Genomic DNA, 22,611 nt, shown 5'->3' on the forward strand with positions numbered 1-22,611 from the left:
TATTAAGTATTTTGTTTGAGTGTATGATATTGCATAATATCTTATAGGTTTATTAAAATATTCTTAACTACTCTAAACGTTATATTTTTAAAAATTATTCATAAAATAATTAAAGACGACCTTTTTCGTAATTTACCACAAATTGTCACTTGTAAGTATACTAAGTTCTTAAATTTGTGCAACTCCAATGAAATTAGTTGAAAATAAAATAATAATAATAATAATAATAATAATAACAACAACAACAACAACAACAACAACAACAACAACAACAACAACAACAACAACAACAACAACAACAACAACAACAACAACAACAACAACAACAACAACAACAACAACAACAACAACAACAACAACAACAACAACAACAACAACAACAACAACAATAATAATAATAATAATAATAATAATAAGATTATACTTTAAAATAAGATTCAAGTAATAGCTAAATAATCATGAGGGGAAATATAATTTTACATTGAAAACATTTAGTAGTTAAAAAGAAAATATCAATATGTAATGAAACTAACAATTTCACCCGAAGTCATTACACGTCTTTCAATTATGGGATTGCAACTTTCAGCCTATGCAAATTAAGTAGATGATCAATTTTATTTATACTTTAATTGATTTTATGATTTTTTTTTTTTTAAAGTTAAATTTGTATTCATCATGAAAACTTCGGTATAACTAATTTAAATTAATTTAGTTGAGTTATACTGTCATCAAATATATAAGGGACTTAGCCAAGGTGATGTGGCAATCTCTTGAACAAGGAAACCTCCTTATATTTTTTCTCCTTTTTTTGCCAAATTTTTTCATATATTCCTTTTTATGTGCTAATAAAAAAACCCGAAAAGTCACGACCAATAAATAGTCTTAATTACACTTGTGCCTTTTCCTCTTCTTTTGTTCTTCAGTACGCCTTTTCCTCTTCTTCTGCTTTTTAATTTAGTGAGTTGCGGCATTTTCATTAGGAAAAAAAGTAACTCTTTTTCTTCTTCTTTAAATCTATTTTACTGCAGAAGGTTGCACTATGAAATGGACGATTTGTGATTTCCCTGTTTGCTTGGTTGTCAAGATAAAAAGTCTGATAAATCTTCAAATTGTGGATTTTATTCTAAGAGATCTTATAGTTAGATTTTTTTACGGTAAATTTCTTGACTACAAGGTGATAAAAAAAAATTGCAAAGCATGATCACGTTTTCTAGGGCGAATTTGAAACTTTGTTGTTGTTGACAAAGAAATTGCATTTACATAATATTCTTCTACTGCGTTTGGGTTGTTTATTTTCTCTTCCATGAGTTAATAAAAAGATTGCGGGGAGTACAAAATTTCATTATAATATTTTTGTGTTACTTATTTCACTATCAATTTTGCTTATTCCAGATAAAAAGGCATGACTCATGGTCTTACAAATATATAATATATTTTTTGTTACTTATTTAAATGTCAATTTTGCTTATTCCAGATAAATGGTATGTTTCCTCCAATAACTACATTTCAGTAGTTTCAAATTTTTGTTCAAAGGACAAGAGGAGGCGCTATTCCTTATGATTTAGTTGACTAATCAATAAGCTTGTATTTCATTTATATAAATTTATGTAAATTATGCCCATTTTCTTGTTTTTCCATTTATGTACTTGAAAAGAAAAATATCAACAGTCATGTCTTTTAATCTTTTTAATTAGCCTCTCTCTTCCTGTTCCAAGAGTCGTGCCTTTTCATCTCCACAATAGGTTTACCTCTTTCAAAATTATAGTGGTGTTAGCCATTTTAAGAGTAGGAATATTCTTATAGTGTGCCTATTTTTCTTTTTGTTGTTGTTAATCAGAAGGTATTGTTCATTCGTTACTTTATTGGACTAACTTTTTGTGATTTTTAATTTTCTTTATTTATTTTTTCAGATCCATGTAATGATATTCAACATGTTCAATTGGAAAAGACTAAAATAATTTTGACATGTTTAAAATCATTGTTTTGGTCATTCAGAGTATGGCTATTTTTATAGTTTGCGTTTTTATTTCCTTTTGTTTTGTTAATCGACAGGTAATTGTGATTATTTTTCTTTATATTTGCTTTTGGTTAATTCTTTTGGGATTTTAATGCACTTAGAGAGAGGGTCGAGATTAGCAAATAGAGTAAGTGTTATGTTCTCATTCCCCTCTTTCTCCATGTCTTTCCTTACTATTTAGTCATCTAGGACATTTATGCTTATTAGCATGTTAGTTCTATTTCCTGTGCATTTCTATTGTAAAATTTCACTTCCTTGGTCGAAAAAAAAGTTTGAACTAAATATAGGAATTAATGCCTATACCTTTATTTTACTTATCTATGTCAACTTTTTTATTTTTATTCCACTAAATATATGATTTTTGTATTTGTAAGAAATTTTCAGCGAGCAAGTGTGTGTGTATATATATAATCTATTTATCTTTTTTCTCTTTTCTAGCTTTTCCTCTTTTTTTTCACTTATCTTAATTTAAAAGGTCAGCACATAGTGCACCTCTTCAGAAACTTTATGTCTTTTCAAGTCCATAACCCCCTCCCCTGCTTTGTTTGTTCTTTTTTTATTTCTATACATGCATGGTTCTGCCTATTAATATGTTCTAATTTCTTTATAGGCTTGGAGATTAGATAGAAAGAAGATGATGTTTATCAAAGATCAGATTATCATTTATCATCACATAAGGTAAGAGACTCATACTCTTGAGGTCTACGATCTTATATAAAAGTCTGTTCCTTTTAGTAAAGTAAAAATTATGCATTGTACTAATTAGTGTGTCTTTTCGTATACTTGTCCCGATGAACAAGACCAATGTTAAGCCATCATAAATAATTATCTTTTTCTTTGTTTTGAAATAGTAAAATTATCATTTTAGGTGAAATAAGATTATTAATTAATAATAAGTAAAGGTATAGTGAGAAAAGAAATAAGACAACGACATAATCACACCAAATCAATCATTATATAAACTAAACCTCTTCATTATTACATAACAATAAATTTAATAATACGATACAATATAATTTAAGTAACAATTAAATATTAAATCTAAAAAATAATACAATACAATAGGGTTAGTTTTGCCGTAAAAACTCTAGTACTTGTTATAAAATAAAGACCGTAAATTAAAGACAAGTATATAGAGAAACCGATATATTATTCAAATTTCAAACTTATATACATAATGAACTGAAATCTACTATATTTATAGAAGAAAGCAAGATGTTGTGTAAGCTGTTACTGTACTAGTTATAGATAATCTTCTATCGAGATTCAGGGTAATATTTATCCATAACGGAGTACCAAAAGGATAAACTCATTATACTAGATATAAATAATCTTCTACCGGGGGTAATATTTTTTCATAGCGGATTACCGAAAGGATAAGCTCATTATACTAGGTATAGATAATCTTCTATTAGGGTTAATGTTTATCCATAACAGAGTACCGCAAGGATAAGCTCATTATACCAGATATAGATAATGGGCGTGATGTTTATCCATAACGGGGTACTGAAACGATAAGCTCATTGTACCAGATATAGATAATCTTCTACCGGGTGTGATGTTTATCCATAACGGGGTACTGAAAGGATAAGTTTCTTCAAGAGACTTATTTTCAATAGAGTACTAAATAAATAAACATATTTACGGCGAAATCTCATATAGATAAGCTTCTTCATGAAGCGTGTTTTCAACAAAGTACTAAATGAACATCCATAATATAATATATTTATAACATCTTGTACATTGTCGTACCCCCTATGTTCATTAAAAGATAATGTGACTCATTAAAAACTTACTAGGAAAAACCCAGTGGGAAAAAAATTCTAGTGAGGGAAAAATAGTACACATATTTAGTAATACGCATAACTAGTCGTCTCATTAAAAACCTTATAAGAAAAACCCTGTGGGAAAAATCTTAGTAAGGGAAAAATAGTATAGCGCGTATTTTACTCCCCTGATAAAAACCTTGTTTCAAATATTTGAGTCTCCGTATTTCGGTTTTGTATACCATCTTCTCAAAAGTTGAAGTTGGCAAAGATTTAGTGAATAAATCTGCCGGATTATCACTTGAACGGATTTGTTGCACATCAGTGTCACCATTTTTCTGAAGATCATGTGTATAGAATAATTTTGGTGAAATGTGTTTCGTTCTATCTCCTTTTATAAATTCTCCCTTTAAATGGGCTATGTATGCAGCATTGTCTTCGTATACAATTGTGGATCTTTTATCACATTCCAAACCATATTTTTCTTGAATAAAATGAATCACTAATCTCAGCCACACGCATTTTCCTACTTGCTTCATGAATAGCTATTATCTCAGTATGATTTGAAGAAGTAGCAACAATAGATTGCTTTGTGGAGCGCCATGATATGACAGTACCTCCACATGTAAGCACGTACCCGATTGAGATCGAGCTTTATTTGGATCAGATAAATAACCTGCATCTGCATAACCAACAAGAACTGCACTACCTTTGTTAGAATAAAATAAACTCATATCAAGTGTTTCCTTTAAATATCGCAATATATGCTTAATCCCGTTCCAATGTCTTCGTGTAGGAGAAGAAATATATCTTGTTAGTAAATTAATAAAAAAATGCTATGTCAGGCCTTGTAGTATTAGCAAGATACATAGTGCACCAATTGCACTAAGATAAGGTATTTCGGGATTAAGGAGTTCCCCATCCTCTCCTAGAGGTCAGAACAAATCCTTATTCACTTCAAGTGATCGAACAACCATTGGTGTACTCAATGGGTGCGCTTTGTCCATGTAAAAGCCTTTTAAGACCCTTTTTGTATAGGCAGATTGATGGATAAAGATCTCGTCTGCTAAATGTTCAATTTGCAAACCAAGACAAAGTTTTGTCTTTCCAAGATCTTTCATCTCAAATTCTTTATTAAGATATTCAATTGCCTTTTGGAGCTCTTCTAGAGTTCCAACAAGATTTATGTCATAAATATAAACAGCAAGTATAACAAATTTTGATGCCATTTTCTTTATAAAAATACATGGACAAATAACATCATTTATGTAATCCACTTTCAACAAATATTTATTAAGGCGATTATACCACATACGTCCAGATTGCTTTAAACCATACAAAGATCTTTGTAATATGATTGAATACATTTTCCGAGATTTTGGATTTGCTTCAGGCATTTTAAGTCTTTCGGGGATTTTCATATAAATTTCATTATCAAGTGAATCGTACAGATAAATTGTAACTACATCCATTAGATATATTTCAAGCTTTTCATGTAGTGCTAAACTGATGAGATATTGAAATGTTATGGCATCCATAACATGTGAATATGTTTCATCTAAATCGAATCCAGGTTGTTGTGAGAATCCTTGTGCGACAAGGCGAGCTTTGCATCTTTCAATTTCATTTTTATCATTCATTTTTTCGCACAAAAACCAATTTATGACCAACTGGTTTTATACCAACAGGTGTTTGGACTAACTGGTTTTTGTGCGAAAAAATGACCAACTGGTTTTATACCAGCAGGTGTTTGGACTATTAGTCCAAAGACCTCTCTTTTAGCAAGTGTGTTCAATTCTGATTGAATAGCCTGTTGCCATTCTGGCCAATCAGATCTTTGCCGACATTATTCGACAAATCGAGGTTCAAGATCCTCACTATCTTGCATAATGTTAAGTGCAACATTATATGCAAAACTATTATCCACCACTATTTCAGGTCGATTTAAATTAATCTCTTTACCGGTAGAACTTATTAAAAGCTTCTCACTCGAGTCTTGGGTTCATTTATTTCTTTAGGAATCTCAAAATTAATCAGATTTTGGGTCTCTTCAGGGGATCCCTTCATAGTATCGTTTTGATCATTTGTTGATTTTTTTTCTCGAGGATTTCGATCCTTAGAACCCAAAGGCCTACCACGCTTCAAGCGTGCTTTAGGTTCACTAGCTCTTATACTAGTAGATGGTCCTGTTGGGACATGAATTCGGATAGGCGCATTCTCTATATTGATATGTGACTTAGTTATCCTTTTCAAATCAGTAAACGCGCCTGGCATTTGATTTGTTATATTTTGTAAATGGATGATCTTCTAGACCTCTTGATTACATATAGGGGTACGTGGATCAAAATGAGATAATGATGAAACTTCCCCCACAATTTCTCTTTTGATTTCCTTTTTCTCTCCCCATAATTGTGGGAAATTGGTTTCATCAAACCGATAATCTGCAAATCAAACAGTAAATAAAACTGTCGTCAATGATTCAAGATAGCGAATAATAAAGGGTGATTCAAACCCGACATATATTCCTAATCTTCTCTGCGGGCCCATCTTATTGCGCTGGGGTGGTGATACTGTATCATATACAATACATCCAAAAATTTGTAGATGGGCAATATTTGGTTCATGACCAAAAATTAATTGTGACGGAGAATATTTATTATAATGTGTCGGTTTGAGACGGATAAGTGATGCTGCATGCAAGATAGCATGGCCCCAAACAGTAATGGGCAATTTTGTCTTCATAAGTAGTGGTCTTGCTATCAATTGCAGGTGTTTAATAAATGACTCTGCAAGGCCGAGTATAAACATAAGCTACAAGATGTTCAAGTTTTTATCACAACTAATAGACAATAATCATCAAAAGCTTGAGATGAGAATTCTCCAGCATTATCAAGGCGAATAGCCTTTATAGGATAATCTGGAAATTGTGCCCTTAATCGAATTATTTGGGCTAATAGCTTTGCAAACGCTAGGTTGCGAGATGATAGTAGGTACACGTGAGACCATCTTGAAGACGCATCTATTATGACCATAAAATATCTAAACAACCCACTTGGTGGGTGAATAGGTCCACGTATACCCCCATGTATACGTTATAAAAAGGCAGGGGATTGAATGCCAACCTTCATTGGTGATAGTCTAGTGATCATTTTGCCTTGATAACAAGCGTCACAAGAAAATTCATTATTTGTAAGAATCTTCAGGTTCTTTAACGGATGCCCACTCGAATTTTCAGTAATTCTTCTCATCATTATTGATCCAGGATGGCCCAAACGGCCATGCCAAAGCACAGAAATATTTGAATCAGTAAACTTCTAGTTTACGATAGAGTGTGCTTCAACTGTACTAATCTTTGAATAGTATAAGCCAGAAGATAAAGTTGGTAACTTTTCTACAATGTACTTCTGGTCAGAAACATCAACAAGTTTCTTCGGGAGTTGGAGGAGAATAATGCATTGTCTATTATAAGTTTTGTTCCCTTAGACAGAAATATAGTGGCTCTTCCGGAACCTTCAATTAAACTTATATTACCATAAATTGTTGAAACATTTGCTTTTTCCTTATGCAAATATGAAAAGTATTTCTGATCTTTGAATATGGCATGAGTTGTTCCACTATCAATTACACAAATATCTTCATGATTGGTCTTTGATCCAAACATAATTTGAGAATTATCCATATTCTTCAAAATGACATAAACAAAATAAATATGACAGTAAACATCATTATCAAAGCATAACTTTTATTTACGTACAACAATTACATAACCATACTATATACTACAAATAACAAAAATTAAAATTTTTACATCTTTACAGATTTATCACCGATCACATGACTTGTTTCTCCTTCCGGGAGTGCAAAGTAATTAGCTACATCCAAATGCATGAAGTCTAAATTATCTTCAGAAATAAAATTTGCTTCGGTATTTTTCTCTGTCTTCTTCAGGGAGGTTTGATACAGCTCAACCAGGTGCTTTGGCATACGACATATACGTGACCAGTGCCATTTTCCTCCACATCTATAGCATACATTTTCTGGCTTTGCTGCTTGCACCGCTTCATGCTTTTGCTCCTTCCTTTTCCACTGCTGGTGGTGAGGAGAGTTCTTTGGTGCATTATTATTACCATGATTAGAGTTTCTTCCCCCACTATGTCCATGACCATGACTGGGGCCACGTCCTCTTCCATGCTTAGCTTGGTGGAAGTTCGTCTCATTTTACTTCAGGGAATGGACAAGAAACCAGTAGGTCGGCTTTCATGTTTTTTCATTAATAGCCCATTATGTTGCTCGGCTACAAGAAGATGTGAGATAAGTTCATAATACTTTTTGAATCCCATCTCTCGATATTGCTGCCGCAAGAGCATATTCGAGGTATGAAAAATGGTTAAAGTTTTCTCCAACATATCATGATCAATAATATTATCACCACATAGTTTCAATTAGAAAATAATTCTGAACATAGCAGAATTATACTCACTGATAGATTTAAAATCTTGTAGCTTTAAATGAGTCCAATCATAACGTGCATGTAGAAGAACGGCCATCTTCAGGTGGTCATATATGTCTTTCAAATTATTACACAGTATGACTGGATCTTTAATAGTGAGATATTCTATTTTCAAGCCTTCATCAAGGTGATAGCGTAGGAATATCATTGCTTTGGCACGGTCTTGGTTTGATGTTTGATTTTTGTCCTTGATAGTGTCTGCCATACCCATCACATCAAGATGAATTTCAGCATCAAACACCCAGGACATGTAGCTTTTGCCCGATATATCCAAGGCTACAAATTCAAGTTTAGAAATATTTGACAGTATTTAGAAAAAAAGAAAGTTCGTACCTCTGATACTTTCAAAGTATTTGCTCGAGATGGTAGAGTCTCGTGCTGATAATATGTTATAAAATAAAGACTATAAAGTAAAGACAAGTATAAAGAGAAACTGATATATTATTCAAACTACAAACTTATGTACGTAATGAACTGAAATCTCCTCTATTTATAGAACAAAGTAAGGTGCTGTGTAAGCTGCTTCTGCAAGGTGCTGTGTAACCTGATAGTCTGTTACTGTACAAGATATAAATAATCTTCTACCGAGAGTAATATTTATCCATAACGGAGTACCGAAAGGATAAACTCATTATACCAGATATAGATAATCTTATACCGAGGGTAATGTTTATCCATAACGGAGTACCGAAAGGATAAGCTCATTATACATATATAAATAATCTTCTACCGGGGGTAATGTTTATCCATAATGGAGTACCGCAAGGATAAACTCATTATACCAGATATAGATAATCTTTTATCAGGTGTGATGTTTATCCATAACGGGGTACGGAAAGGATAAGCTTATTGTACCAGGTATAAATAATCTTCTATCGGGTGTGATATATATCCATAACGAGGTATTGAAAGGATAAGTTTCTTCAGAAGACTTATTTCCAATAGAGTACTAAATAGATAAACATATTTACGACGGAGTCTCATATAAATAAGTTTATTCAAGAAGCTTATTTTCAACGGAGTACTAAATGAATATCCATAATATAATATATTTACAACAATACTAATATAAGCATGTATAACTAAAACAACATTTGATTTATGATACAAAACTATGCATTGCCAATATTGCCATAATTTATTCGAAAATTTAAATATCTCGATGATTATTAATTAGCATTGATGAATAGGATCATCTAAATTTACAAATCATCATTCTAACAATTCATGATTATTATTCATAATTTACAAATAACAAATCTCTTATCATACACCGCATAATAATTTTTTTTTTCCATTATTTTCTTTTATTAATTGTTTGACCTTTTAAATTAGTAAAATTCTTTAGGGCAATCAATTTTATTCAAATAGGAAACACTCAGAAACTTCCATTCCCGTTGACTGTATTAAAAGCTTATGCTATAAAGAGCATAATTTGACTTTGGTCGGCGCCTTATACGTACCTCATACTACTCTATTTAGGGCATCCTCACACTGACAAACTCTGATTCTCAGCCGCCGCCGCCGCCGCCGCTATATCCGCCGTTACCGGTAAGCCTGTCTAAGTATTCACCTTCCATGCATTATTATTTGTATAACTAAAAGCAATTTCATGTATTAGACAGCCATAAACTTATAGTAGAATCTTTCATTATCTAGCAGAATATGTACGTTTTTATATGATGACTGGTTTATTTATGTTAGTCCTGAGCTACAATGCGGTTGTGCTTTAATAAAATTTTAGGTTGTGGAATTAAAGTTCGTGTTTTATATATAGTTGAAGTTTTACTTTTTTTAGCCTAAACGAAGTTTCTTTTTGTGGTTTCAGTTATGAGCTATTGACCCTGGTGGAATATAGAGGCATTAATGGCACTTCGTTTCGAGGTGAATTTCTTTGAGTATTTTTATACAAATAGAAGCTGCTAACAGCAGTTAGCATTTGCAAACTGTATTGTGCACTTATGAAGCGGATTCTTGAATATTGATAAATCGAGATACCTCTTAAATTAACAAACTATAGAGTATTGAAATGAAATGGGTAGGAGAGCGAGGATATTGAGGATATAAATATAGCTTATCTCAACTTGGTTTGGGATTGAGGCATAGTTGTTGTCATTGTAAGCTGATGTTGCTTGGTAATAGCAAGTAACACAAGAACATTATTACCGCTTCTATTGTAGTATAATAGTTTTTTTATATGAGAATTTGGATCCATGGTACTCATCAAAACAACGAGTCCCATCATTATGGGTTGTTGAAAATTTCAAGTTGCAAATTTTTGACACAATAATAAGCTCGGTTAATGAAGAAGGACAAGGAATCTAGTTCGAGTGACACAGCTTTGTCCGAGTATTTTTAACCATTTCCAATGAATTTAGGAAAAGATTTATGACAATTTTACAGATAAGATCAGCTGTAATTTTTAATTTCAGTTAATATGGCAAAGCGGTGTAACTAGTCTCCCTAAGTTTTCTATCTTTTACAAAAAATTTAGTGAAGTTTTTCTATTTTACAAAAAATTTAGTTGTTTCCTACCCCACTAAGGAACTGTGCATAATGTTTCTGATGCCAGATCCTTGGGAGATTCAATCGTGCTCGTGCAGCTCGACTTATACTCCCTCACTATGAATGCCAGACACCTCTTTTCATGCCTGTTGGCACTCAAGGTAAGGGTATGTTTGGAGTTGATTGACAGGAAGACGTCTCTCTCTCTTTTGTTCAATACTAATCTTTTAATTGTTTTATCGAGTCCTTAGCCAATTTCTTTAAATATTTGAGAAACCTTCAAATTAGAGCCAGCAGTCTGTTGATAGCTCTTGTTATAAGTACGTTGAAAGTGTAGAATTTGGTATTAGTCTGATTTGGTTGAAAACGACAATGAAATTGTTTCATTTATGGTCTGGTTGTTGTGTCAAGTCAAAATTATATCACTTGATTGGGTATTGGGAGCTGCATACTTGGGATTGCTGCATGTGGACATAAAGAAGTTAGTTAGATTTTGATTTCCTCTATGTTACGCTGCGGACAAGATTGATCGGTACTTTTGGTTGGAACAAGACAAGATTATATGATAATAATGGAATAGAAGATAAAGACAGAAATTTATATGGTTCTCCCAATACGCCTACGTCCCGATACTTGATATAGTGAAATTGCTCTTCCTTGCCCGTGGATAGAGGCATATTGGTCGAACCCCATGTATTTCTGTGTCTCTATCTTCTGTTGCCGTTATTATCAAATTTGTTTCCAATAAAAAGTATCAGTTGATTCTGTCCACAGCTTAAAACTCTAGATATTGTACTCTGTAATATATAGGCTTACAGACTTCATGTTTGAAACTTTTTGTAGAGTACCTTCTATGGGTCATCATACTTGTAGAAATAGAAACTATAATTGGTCATCATGTCATTGATGATATGCATTTTTTCTCATTGTCATCCGTTTTTATTTTTCATAATCACAGGCACTATAAAGGGTTTGACCACCTGCCAGCTTGAGGATATTGGTTGCCAAATAATCCTCGGAAACACATATCATTTGGCACTACGTCCTACCTCTGAGCTCATCGATGAGTTAGGGGGTCTACATAAGTTCATGAATTGGCCGAGGGCACTACTTACTGACTCTGGGGGCTTTCAAATGGTAGTCTATCGCAGTTCTGCTTCCTGAATGTTCACTTAAGATTATCTTGTTTGAAACACTATAACCATCCGTATTCAAGATATACGGAACAAATGTTGATCAAAAAGCTATACGCCTTTGTGCCCTATTGTGTCACCTTTATGCTTATGTATTTCATGCACGTCATCTAAAATTTGCAAAGCCAGTTGTTCGGTGTCTTATGAACAAACATGAAATGCTTTGTTCTATATGGTGTGCTGTTTGACAAATGAGCTTAAAACCTTTCTGGTTGTAGGTCTCCTTGTTGCATTTGGCTGATATCACTGAGAAGGGTGTCACATTTCAGGTATTCTTTTTCTACTCTCTCTATTAATTTTCATATACTTATCTCTTATGTTTCATGTGGTTTAATTCGTCACTTCCTTTTTGCAGTCACCGGTGGATGGAAAGCCAATGCTCCTTACACCTGAAGAGTCAATACAGATCCAAGTAGGTACATTTAGGGGATGTAGATGTTCTGTTATTTATGGATCTTGTACTATACTATTTTTTATCTCAATGTCATACTCTAAGCAAGCAGGATGCTATAATAATTCCAAAAAGGATGACGATAATATTTCAAAACTGGTGCAATCTTCACACACATGGTAGATTAGTTATTACAAATTTGTGTCAAAATGTATGTGCTTTTATTCTATATCATGTAGTCCCAATATTACTGCTGATTAGTCATTAATTGCATCATATCTTTTCAACGGCCTGAGATTTCTCAGTGTCAAAAATTTCTCAGTTTATGTTTCTTGAGAAGCCCTTATAACTGATTCAGTTTCACTTGCTGACTTGCCCAACCCATTGCAGAACAGAATTGGTGCAGATATTATTATGGCTCTTGATGATGTCGTGAAAACTACTATCACAGGTCCACGAATTGAAGAGGCTATGTATCGAACTCTGCGTTGGATAGATAGGTGCATAGCAGGTAATATGATTGAGCAGCCTGTACATTCCGATGTGGTTATTTATCTTACTGAACTTTATGATTAATCACACTCAGTGGGCAAAATATAATGTCTATAGGATTTGGTTTCGGCCAGCTGTAATGTAGGGAATTTCTCTGCTTCTTGTTTTGATGTTTTGGACTATGTTTCTAGGATCCTCCAAAAATGCATTCCTACGTATGTCGGATCCTCCAAAAATGCATTTCTTTTGGAGGATCTGGCATACAACCGGCAGCAGTTTTGGAGGATCCGAGAAACGTATGTTTTGCACCAACTTTCTTGCATTCAACATGTGTAACTGCTAAATTTGACTGAGATGAGCCACCTTATCCCTACTAATGGAGTTATCCGAGTCACACAGAAAATTTTTAAGCTCTTCTGTCAATACCCTTTGTTCCATTCATGCTAGTTAAACCTCTCAAATAGGTTGCAAATGGCCCTGATCCCGTAAAATTCTAGCAACCTTTCTTTGTGAACCTTCACTGCCTTCTTACAAATCATATCACCGCCATTGGTTCGTAGGATGTCTGCAAACAGTGAGATCGCAAGGCCTAGGAGGAGAGTGGCATCTTTCAAAAGTTTTGGCCGGAAAAGTGGGAGGTTTTTGGAGGATGGGAAGCCCAGGAAAAAACAGAACATGAAGACGAGGGAGTTGTTAGCTTTTGGTTATTTTGGCAGACTTCGATGATGAAAGGACTAAATTGGCTCGCATTTGATGGTAGATGCTATAAGTTAGGTGGTAGAGTTAGATGAAGTTATTATTGAATATAAAATTGTCCTTCTAAAATATTGAGCTCCATTTGGCATGTTATGCTATCAACTAACAGTACTTAACAAGGCTTAAGTCCAACAAACAATTTATTGATAGATAGTTTGAGTAATGTTTATGCTATGAACTAGCAGTACTTAACAAGGGTTTATGCTATGAACTAGCAGTACTTATTAACGGTTAAGTCCAGTAAACGCTTTATTGACAGTAGTTTGAGTATTCAGAATTTTTCTTTCTATTTGTTAAATATAGAGTTTCCAAACTAAACTTGCGGATGTACTTCTGCCAGACTCTCAATTTGTGTTTTTCATGCATTCATTTGTTATTGGCAGCTCACAAGAGACCACATGAGCAGAATCTATTTGGCATAGTGCAAGGTGGTTTAGATCCTGTATTAAGGTGAATCACATTGTAACATCCATGTTGCTTCTGAGATTGCTTTATTGTTTACATAATAACATATCATTTGACGACTTTCTTGTTTTCCTTGTTGCTATCAGGGATATATGTGTCAGAGGTTTAGTGAAGCATAATTTGCCTGGGTATGTTCGTAGTTCTGAATATGTGCACTTTAACCTAAACATTCGTCACCTTGTATGTAGAAACCTTAAAGCGTATGTATATACATTCTTGTTCTAGTTTTGAAAGAATTTCCAACTGAAGAGATATTATGGCTTCATGTCTATCACATGGAGGGACGGGTGGGTGGGGATGTGCATAATAGCTTGTAATTTCCTATCTCAGTTCCAGTCAAACTACATATATTGAAGTGGTTAACTGTTTGTACATGCAACTTATTGGGATAATTTGGTGCTGGGATAAGGATCCGGATTAGGTGGGATAAATCTATTCTTTTATGCTGCCTAATTCCCAGTTTCGTACTCCTAGTAATAGGATGAGTTATCTGGAAAATTCTAACCATCTTACTCGTGGGGAAGGGGCAGTAGCTGGGTAGTTATCACGGATAACAAACCCTCTGTGTAAGAGCTAAAGATTAAAATGCCTTGATAATATAAGAAAATTCTATTTTTTGGGTTTGTTGTTTGGAATTTCGGTTTAGATCTGCAAGACTGTCCAGGGGAATTTTGGGACTGAAAATTAATTTGGTTGTTTATATGGTTCAAGATCCATCATATCAAACAGAAACAGAGATTCAATTCTCAATCTAGTTCCCTCATACTATCCAATCTGGAATCGAATTCCTCTAACCAAATGACCCTTAGTAGCTCAGTGAAGATTTAATTGCACATGTTGGTTTGAGGTTCTAATTTTGCACCTGTAACTTTAATCTTTTTCTTCCTTTTTTCGATGATGGTGGTGCCTGGTCCACCTTAAGCTCACCTTGACTATTCCACCGAATACTCGCATCCGTCTACTAGCATAGGTACCGAAAACTCTATCTACCAAGGCCTTCACAAATAGGAAAGAATCATCTGTTTTTTTGGCCTCCATTGGGATTTGAACCCTGGTCGGTCATACTCTTCGTTCTAACTTCATTGACCGCTAGACCATAGGGGGGTGCAATCTTTTTCATCATTTGAGAAAACGATTTTCTTCTGGAAAGGATCCTAAGAGAGAGTGTTCCTGCCACCTCTTCTCAATTAAAGTTTTAGGTGCCTTGTCCCTTCTTTATTTGATCCAAAAGATACCGCAAGGAATAACCAAATGCCTTGCGATTCTGATACTGCATCCAATAGTGTTCTACTTTCCTCCAGCTTGTGAGTAGTTACCAAACAGCTCGATGAGTCAAAGAGTTCCCCAATAAGGACCAGCTCAATTTCTGATTCAATGTCGCAAATGGTCCTGCATTTCTTAACATAGCCATATTGTATTCTTTCTCTTTTAGAACTTCACCAAAGATGCAGCTAGGGCGTCAAATGCACAAATATCAATAAGCACTATGCAAAAACAGCCTCGGAATAGCAAATTCATCTCCACAGTCCCTCCCATCCATATACAATGCAAAGATTTTTATGGAAGTAATGCAGCGAAGTTACTGGGATCTGCGCAACAGTTACGCAGCAGAATCGAGATTGGTGCCACACATGACACAACTTGATCCACTGTGGGTAAGGGCCGTAAGGCTGTTTGAAAATCATTATTCTCCAAAAGAGGAATCTGGAGGAGAGAACAATAGATATAAGTTTCTTACTAGAGATCAGAACCAACCCTTTTTGGTCTCTTCCTTTTGTATTCTAGTATGTGTAGTATGATGTGTTTTTAGAATAACAAATAAACTGATTTATACTATGAAGTTCCTCAATAGAATTATAGCTGTTATATGCGCTGATCATTTTAAATCCTTTATCTGATAAAATTTCAACTTTTTCTAGTTGCTGATATTAAAAAGAAAGAGGACCTCTTTTAACTTATTAAACTCAAAAGAAGCTTACCAGACAAACCAAACTAGGAGAATTGAGGTTCAACAATCAACTGAGTGAAATGACCGGGTTTACTTGTGTGACAGCTATGCTATTGGTGGTCTTGCAGGCGGTGAAGATAAAGACTCGTTTTGGCGTGTCGTGGCTCAGTGTACTGCTGCACTACCTGAGCATAAACCACGATATGTCATGGTATATGTCACTCTTATGATGTTCTTTGGTAGATTTAATATGATGCATCTATTTTCAATTTCTCTACTTTTAGATGTGATGCCTTCTGGCTTCTGAATTTCGACTGCTGTATTCCAGGGGGTGGGTTACCCACTAGACATTGTGGTATGCAGTGCTTTAGGTGCTGACATGTATGATTGTGTCTATCCTACTCGTACCGCTCGCTTTGGCACAGCTCTTGTACCTGAGGTAATTTTCTCTGCCCACTACCTCCAAATAGTCATCACTTAATTGGTTGTGGAGATCACACAGTAAGCATTCTTGTGAAACCAATAGAATACTATTTCTCATACTGCATGATAAGAAATCTATACCTGCTAATATTCTAACCCAACATCAATGTTTTGAGGATTCTTGATCAATAAACATGTTGTGGATCTAAAATGTAGTCATATAGTTTATATTGTGCTGTGCTGCTAAAAAATATTCTGTTTGTGTACATACAAATAGTCTTTCCTTTTAGTAGTAAAACCATTTTGAGTTGAATTTGTGCACCCTGCTCTTTTCATGCTACTTTGACTTCCCTCCTTCCTTGTGATAAAGTATTCTTGACTATGCCTTATGTGTCTGTGTTCGTGGAGACTGGTAGTTCAATGATTTGAAAACTTTAGGATGTTTTAAGAAAAACTGTTTTTCCTCTAATTTATCATCTGACTTTATATTTCTCTTGTCGATTTAATGTTTGTTTTTATTTTCGTGAAATATGTTCCACAAATTTTCCTCGCCATGTGTCATAAACTTGGGCCCTGAAAATCACACTAAACAATTTATGAAGAAAATATCATCCACCATTGATTTTGAAGTGGAATAATGCTTTTGCTTTGGCATGATGCAGGGAGTTCTAAAACTTAAACACAAGGCAATGGCAGATGATATGCGTCCTGTTGATCCCACATGTGACTGTATGGTAAATTGAAATAAACATGCCTGACTAGTGAAGGTCTTATTTTCCATTTATACATTATTTCAAATACAAGTCATTTTTCGACAGGTCTGTAAAAAGTATACAAGGGCTTACATTCATTGCCTTGTCACTAAAGATGCCATGGGATCTCAACTTCTGTCATATCACAACTTATACTATATGATGAAGGTATCAAACACTGAGGTCTTAAAAGATATTTTCGTTTGTCTAATAGCTCAGCCATGACCTTGAGGTATTCAAACTATGCAGCTTAGCAGAAACTTGCACTCATCAATTGTTGAAGGACAGTTTCCAGAGTATGTTCACCTCTAGCTCTGAATGGATTTTCCAATCACTGTTATCATATTTCTAGACATTATCACTTTTATTGCATGTAAAGATGAATCACTGTCTCATGCTCATTTTCTGCCCTCATGTCTATTGCTTCTATTTACCTGATCATTTTATTTGTTTAATTTTGCAGATTTGTTTGCCAGTTTCTGCAGAAAATGGTAATGAATAATCCCACTACAAACAGAATTTCTCCTGGTATATCAAAAAAGAAATTGATTGGCACAACTTCTCTTACCTTTATCTGCCATACCACATGCTAACACCATTATGAAGAGCTCTACCTGCTAGATTTTGGTATTTTTTTTTTTCAGTTTAAGGAAATAGTTCTCTTTTTATCATAGGTCTTCTTTCTAAACTTACTGAATGATTTTCTGTCACATATTCGTAAGGCACTTGTCTAAGTTTGATCTAATAGGATGAGAAGTTGCAAAAGAACAAATATTCTTTTGCAATGTATTATTATTTGTTTTTTAAGACCGAAAAATCTATCGGGGGCTAACCCTTAGGGCCAATTGTAGCCTTCGTCGAAACTGGGGGATATTGGGTCTGCCCCTCTACCCTTCTCCACTTAAAGGACAGGCATAGTTCAGATGGCATAGGGCTACTTCAACCTTTGTCGCTTGAACTAAGCCCTAGAGGTCTCATGATGTTTTGCAACGTTGGATCTGCCCCTCTACCCTTCTCCACTTAAAGGGCAAGCATAGTTCAGATGGCATAGGGCTACTTCAACCTTTGTCGCTTGAACTAAGCCCTAGAGGTCTCATGATGTTTTGCAACGTTTTATTCTTGATGATGTTGCTCAGACTGCAAATCAGCATCTAAAGAACCGAAAAGTTATAAGAGTGCTCGCCTTCTTTCCCCCTAATAACACCTTTCGTCTGTGGACCTGGATCAAGAAGAATTTTTTTTCCTCCAATAAGTTAGTTCAAGAGACAAGTAGAATCCCTCCATAATTGACCTATTGACCACGTCTTCAAGGGCATTAATCACAAGAAAATTCTGCTGTCCTTTCCTGTGTGGTTTACTGGTTTTGCGTGCATCTTATATTTGATAATACAAATATATATTACTGTTCGTGATGATTTCTTAAATTTGACCTGTAGTTCCCCGAAGGTGATGTTCCCGAATGGGTCTGCAACGCCATGGAGGTTGCTGGGATTGACATTTCTTCATGTTGTGCCCCATTTTCATCGCTCCCCAGTGAAGTAGAAGATACAGAGGTTGCTGAGATTGACACATCTTCATGTTGTGCTCCATTTTCATCGCTCCCAGTAAAGTAGAAGATGCACAAACCCAGAAGTGAAACAGTAATTATAAACATTTCACAGAGTAGAAGAACATAGATATACAGAATTGACGATAAGAGCACCGTGCACTTTGTGGTAACATGCTGCTATGCTAGGAGTCACTCAAGAAAATTTTGTTAAGAGTGACACAAAAGATGAGTTTTTTGTTAACTAGGTGTCATTCTTCATAGCTGAAAGAAATTATTCCCTATTATATGAACTTTTTTTTACGTCCTTGAAAATGTTGTATTGAGCTCTGATCTATCAAAGGAAAGACCATTTTCTTCTATGCCCCTTATCGTAATGGATTGTTCCTATTTTAAATATGAAAATCTGTTACATGGAAAATTGTAGTATCTGAAAATGAGTTTGAAGCCATTCAGTAACAGGAATTCATTCTTGGGTTTTTCAATCTCAGTGATATGATTAGTTAGACTGGACATATTCTTCCATTTATTACATCAAAATCCCTTAGGTTCTTTTTTTCTTCGTCTTTTTTTTTCTTTGCCGCCTCCAAAAGAAAATAGGAAGCTTATTTTCAAGTAATTGGGCAAAGTCCAAGAAAAATATTCTCTCTCCAAGGAAAATATTCTCTCCTGACTTTTCGACCTACAGCTTTGTACCGCACTCAGCAAAAAACAAAAGAACGAAAGTAAAAAAGTCATAAGCTGTGATTGGCTGTAAAGAAAGAAAAAAAAGTGGAGTTAAGAAGTTTGCTTAATGTAGTCTCCTACCTCAAAAACATTTTCCAAAAAATGAGCATCTCCAAGTTAACTTTACATATTGAGTCCAAGTAATTACTTTAGTGCACTCAAAAATAACAAAAGGAAAAGAAAAAAAGTACGATTGATTTATATGTCCTTGCCTTTTCTGAATATCGCAATCTATGTCACTAAGAAGTTTGCTTTACACTCGTAACTGGAGTGTGGAAAAGTATTGGTATAAAGGTCTTAGAACGAAGCAACAAAAAAATTTCTACACTTAAGGCTAGGGGTATACAAAGAAAACCGATAAATCGCACCAACCTGATAATACGAGTCAAATCGAGAAAAAAGTCCGATTGTGGTTTGGTGTTTGAAAAAAAATCCGACCATAATTGGTTTGGTTTGGTTTGGTTTTAACTAAAAAAGTCAAACCGAAACCAAACCAACCCGATAGTACATTTATATAATTTTTAAAAATATTTTATACATATAAATATTTATTGTAATATAATTTATAAATATTTCTTAAACTTTTTCACAGTTTTATCTTTTAACGTATTATTTCAAGTTTAGACTTAATATTCTTGAATGGTAAATAAATTTTATAGCCCATAAATGTAGTAACTCAAACAAAGTTCAAATCAATATTAATGCTAATAAAAGAAATTCAATTCAATACTATGGATGACGAAAGTGTTGGATAATTATTTTAATTTTACATTGGTTTATAATGAAAATGCATAACTTAGTGTATCTTTTTCTTTAGTGCTTAGTTATATAATTAATATTAGTACTTATTAGCTATACTTATTTTAGCATGACCTATATAGTATTTTTATATTATGTTAATTGTCAATATGGCTTATTAATTAGCAATATTTATTTTATGTAATTTTATTGTTTTATCTTTGTTATTGAATATTTTAGTATAATGCTATGACTTATCTCATATTATTGTGTTAGTTTCTTAGAAAACACATTATATAGTTGTATTTTACTAGGACTTAAGAAATATTTGGAGCACAAGTTACATATTTTATGCTATGAAGACTTTACCGGAAAAAAAAAAATCAAAAAACCCGAAAAAATTTGAGAAAAACCGAGATTGAAAAACTCAACTTTGTTGGTTTGATTTGGTTTATAAATTAAAAAACCCGACACCATTAGTTTGATTTGATAATTAAAAATTCCGAACCAACCCGACCTGTGTACACAACCACTCAATTTTCTGTAAGTGTCTTTTGATTTCTTCTGCTCATTCTTTCCCACTTACTCTGATTGCTACCAAGCTTATCAATTTAGATATTAGAATCTAACGCTCGATAATTTAATGAGTGAAATAATTTTCTCTCGTTTGGTGAAAATGTTTTCTGCATAAAAAATATTTTCTGATAATCAAATACCAAAAAATAACTTACTTTATGAAATTATGTATCTAATCTCTAAACATAAGCAATTTGAATGGAAAGTCAATAATTCTTTGTACAAAAATCATGTCTTTTTTCTCTTTATTTATTAGCTTTCCTTCTTTTTCTTCATCTTCTTAATTTTGTTTTTACCAAAGCCAATATATTTTTTAAATTTGTTCCATTCGTTTTCTTTTTAATTATCTTTCTTAAGTTTTTCTCTTCCTTCTTTCTTCCTTTCTTAACATAAAGATCTTACTTCGATAATAATATACGTTAATATATACAAAATATATATAAAAAAATATATTGAATTAACACATATAAAATATACATAAAAAATACATCTTCAATTAAGATGACACTTAGACATGTGAAATATACATAAAAAATATATCTTAAATATAATTAAGATGACATATAAATATGCAAAAAATATATATATATAAAATACATCCTGAATTAAAATAACACTTGACATATAAAATATATTTGAAATATACATTAAAAATATATCTTAAAATAAGAGGGCACTTCAAAAATAAATATACAAAAATTATATACATAAAAATACATTTTGAATTAAAGTGATACTTGATATACAAAGTATAAAAGACGTATAAATCAATACATCTTGAATATAGGTGACATTCACATATGCATCATATTTTGAAAAATAGAGTGAAGAACATAAATGTTGGGCTTAATTTTTGTAATATGGTAATAATAAAAAAAGGTGCTCTTTATGGAATAAACAATAAATGATGCTATTTTTTTTTTAAAATAATAGTTAAAAAGGATCAAGTGTGTAAAAAACTCGTTAAAGAAGTCTTAGACCCTAGTGACGTGTTTTAAACCCGTGAGGGCCTAGGCCCAAAGTGGAAAATATCACCAGTGGGCTGAGTTGTTACTGATGGTATCAGAACCACTCTTGTGTCAGCCTTGCCGATGGTGGGTCAGAGTTCAACTAAGTTTAGGCAAATTCTGGTTAGGCGTGGCAACATCGGCAAACACAAGAGGGATGACCCTAGTGACGCGTCTTAAACTCTTGAGGGCCTAGGCCAAAGCGGATAATATTATTAGCGGGTTGAGCTGTTACACTAATAAGTATTTTTCGTTGTACTAAAGTGAAAATCACATCTCTCACGAGTAATGGCCGGTGGTTATATATTAAACATGTTCAATTTTTCATATGGTGTTGAAAACGCCAGTTTCTAGTGCTAAAAGCAATATGAACGACAAAACATCACTTTCTTTAATTTCTACATCATTATTATTTTATTTAACTATTTCTGGATATTACGTGCAAGTATGTCTTATTCCTTTAATGCTAGATTTGACTAATAATGCGACCAACGGCAACCATTTGTTGCTTCTAAAGATTAATTTGGTGACTATATTTTATTCAACTATTTCTAGATATCAAGTGCTCTCTAATTATACATTTTATTTCTGTGTTATTTTGTCGGAATCTCATATATTCTGAACTAATTTTTTTATGGAGGAAGAATTCACTTTTAGTATTATTTTAACTTACATATATGGGTATTGGGTCAGGCTGTATTGGATCATTCCTATTTTAAGGAAAAATATATAATTAACCGGCCGACCAAAACTAATTATATTTGCTAGCCAAAATATATATAGAATGTGTATGTTATATG

General features: G+C 33.5%; 1 protein-coding gene across 9 annotated transcripts; it reads left to right on the forward strand.

Moving 5' to 3' along the window:
* Positions 1 to 821: 821 nt before the first annotated feature.
* On the forward strand, positions 822 to 19,126 carry LOC107783638 (uncharacterized). Of its 9 annotated transcripts, XM_075226331.1 has the most exons (19): positions 822 to 988; positions 2,628 to 2,695; positions 7,732 to 8,028; positions 9,776 to 9,844; positions 10,122 to 10,177; positions 10,866 to 10,959; positions 11,757 to 11,935; positions 12,210 to 12,260; positions 12,347 to 12,403; positions 12,773 to 12,893; positions 14,014 to 14,080; positions 14,182 to 14,223; positions 16,149 to 16,254; positions 16,372 to 16,482; positions 17,129 to 17,200; positions 17,285 to 17,386; positions 17,468 to 17,514; positions 17,682 to 17,709; positions 18,655 to 19,126. In XM_075226331.1, exons 5-19 carry the CDS (start codon positions 10,160 to 10,162, stop codon positions 18,829 to 18,831), a joined length of 1,272 nt encoding a protein of 423 aa, XP_075082432.1. In that variant the 5' UTR covers positions 822 to 988; positions 2,628 to 2,695; positions 7,732 to 8,028; positions 9,776 to 9,844; positions 10,122 to 10,159; the 3' UTR covers positions 18,832 to 19,126. The 9 variants fall into 9 exon arrangements, with proteins under 9 accessions (XP_075082432.1, XP_016460123.1, XP_075082431.1 ...); XM_016604637.2 differs by lacking the exon at positions 7,732 to 8,028; XM_075226330.1 differs by lacking the exons at positions 822 to 988; positions 7,732 to 8,028 and adding an exon at positions 1,078 to 1,154.
* The last annotated feature ends 3,485 nt before the right edge of the window (positions 19,127 to 22,611 follow it).

The sequence above is a fragment of the Nicotiana tabacum genome, chromosome 12 (assembly GCF_000715075.1).
Source record: "Nicotiana tabacum cultivar K326 chromosome 12, ASM71507v2, whole genome shotgun sequence".
NCBI classification, from domain to species: Eukaryota; Viridiplantae; Streptophyta; class Magnoliopsida; order Solanales; family Solanaceae; genus Nicotiana; species Nicotiana tabacum.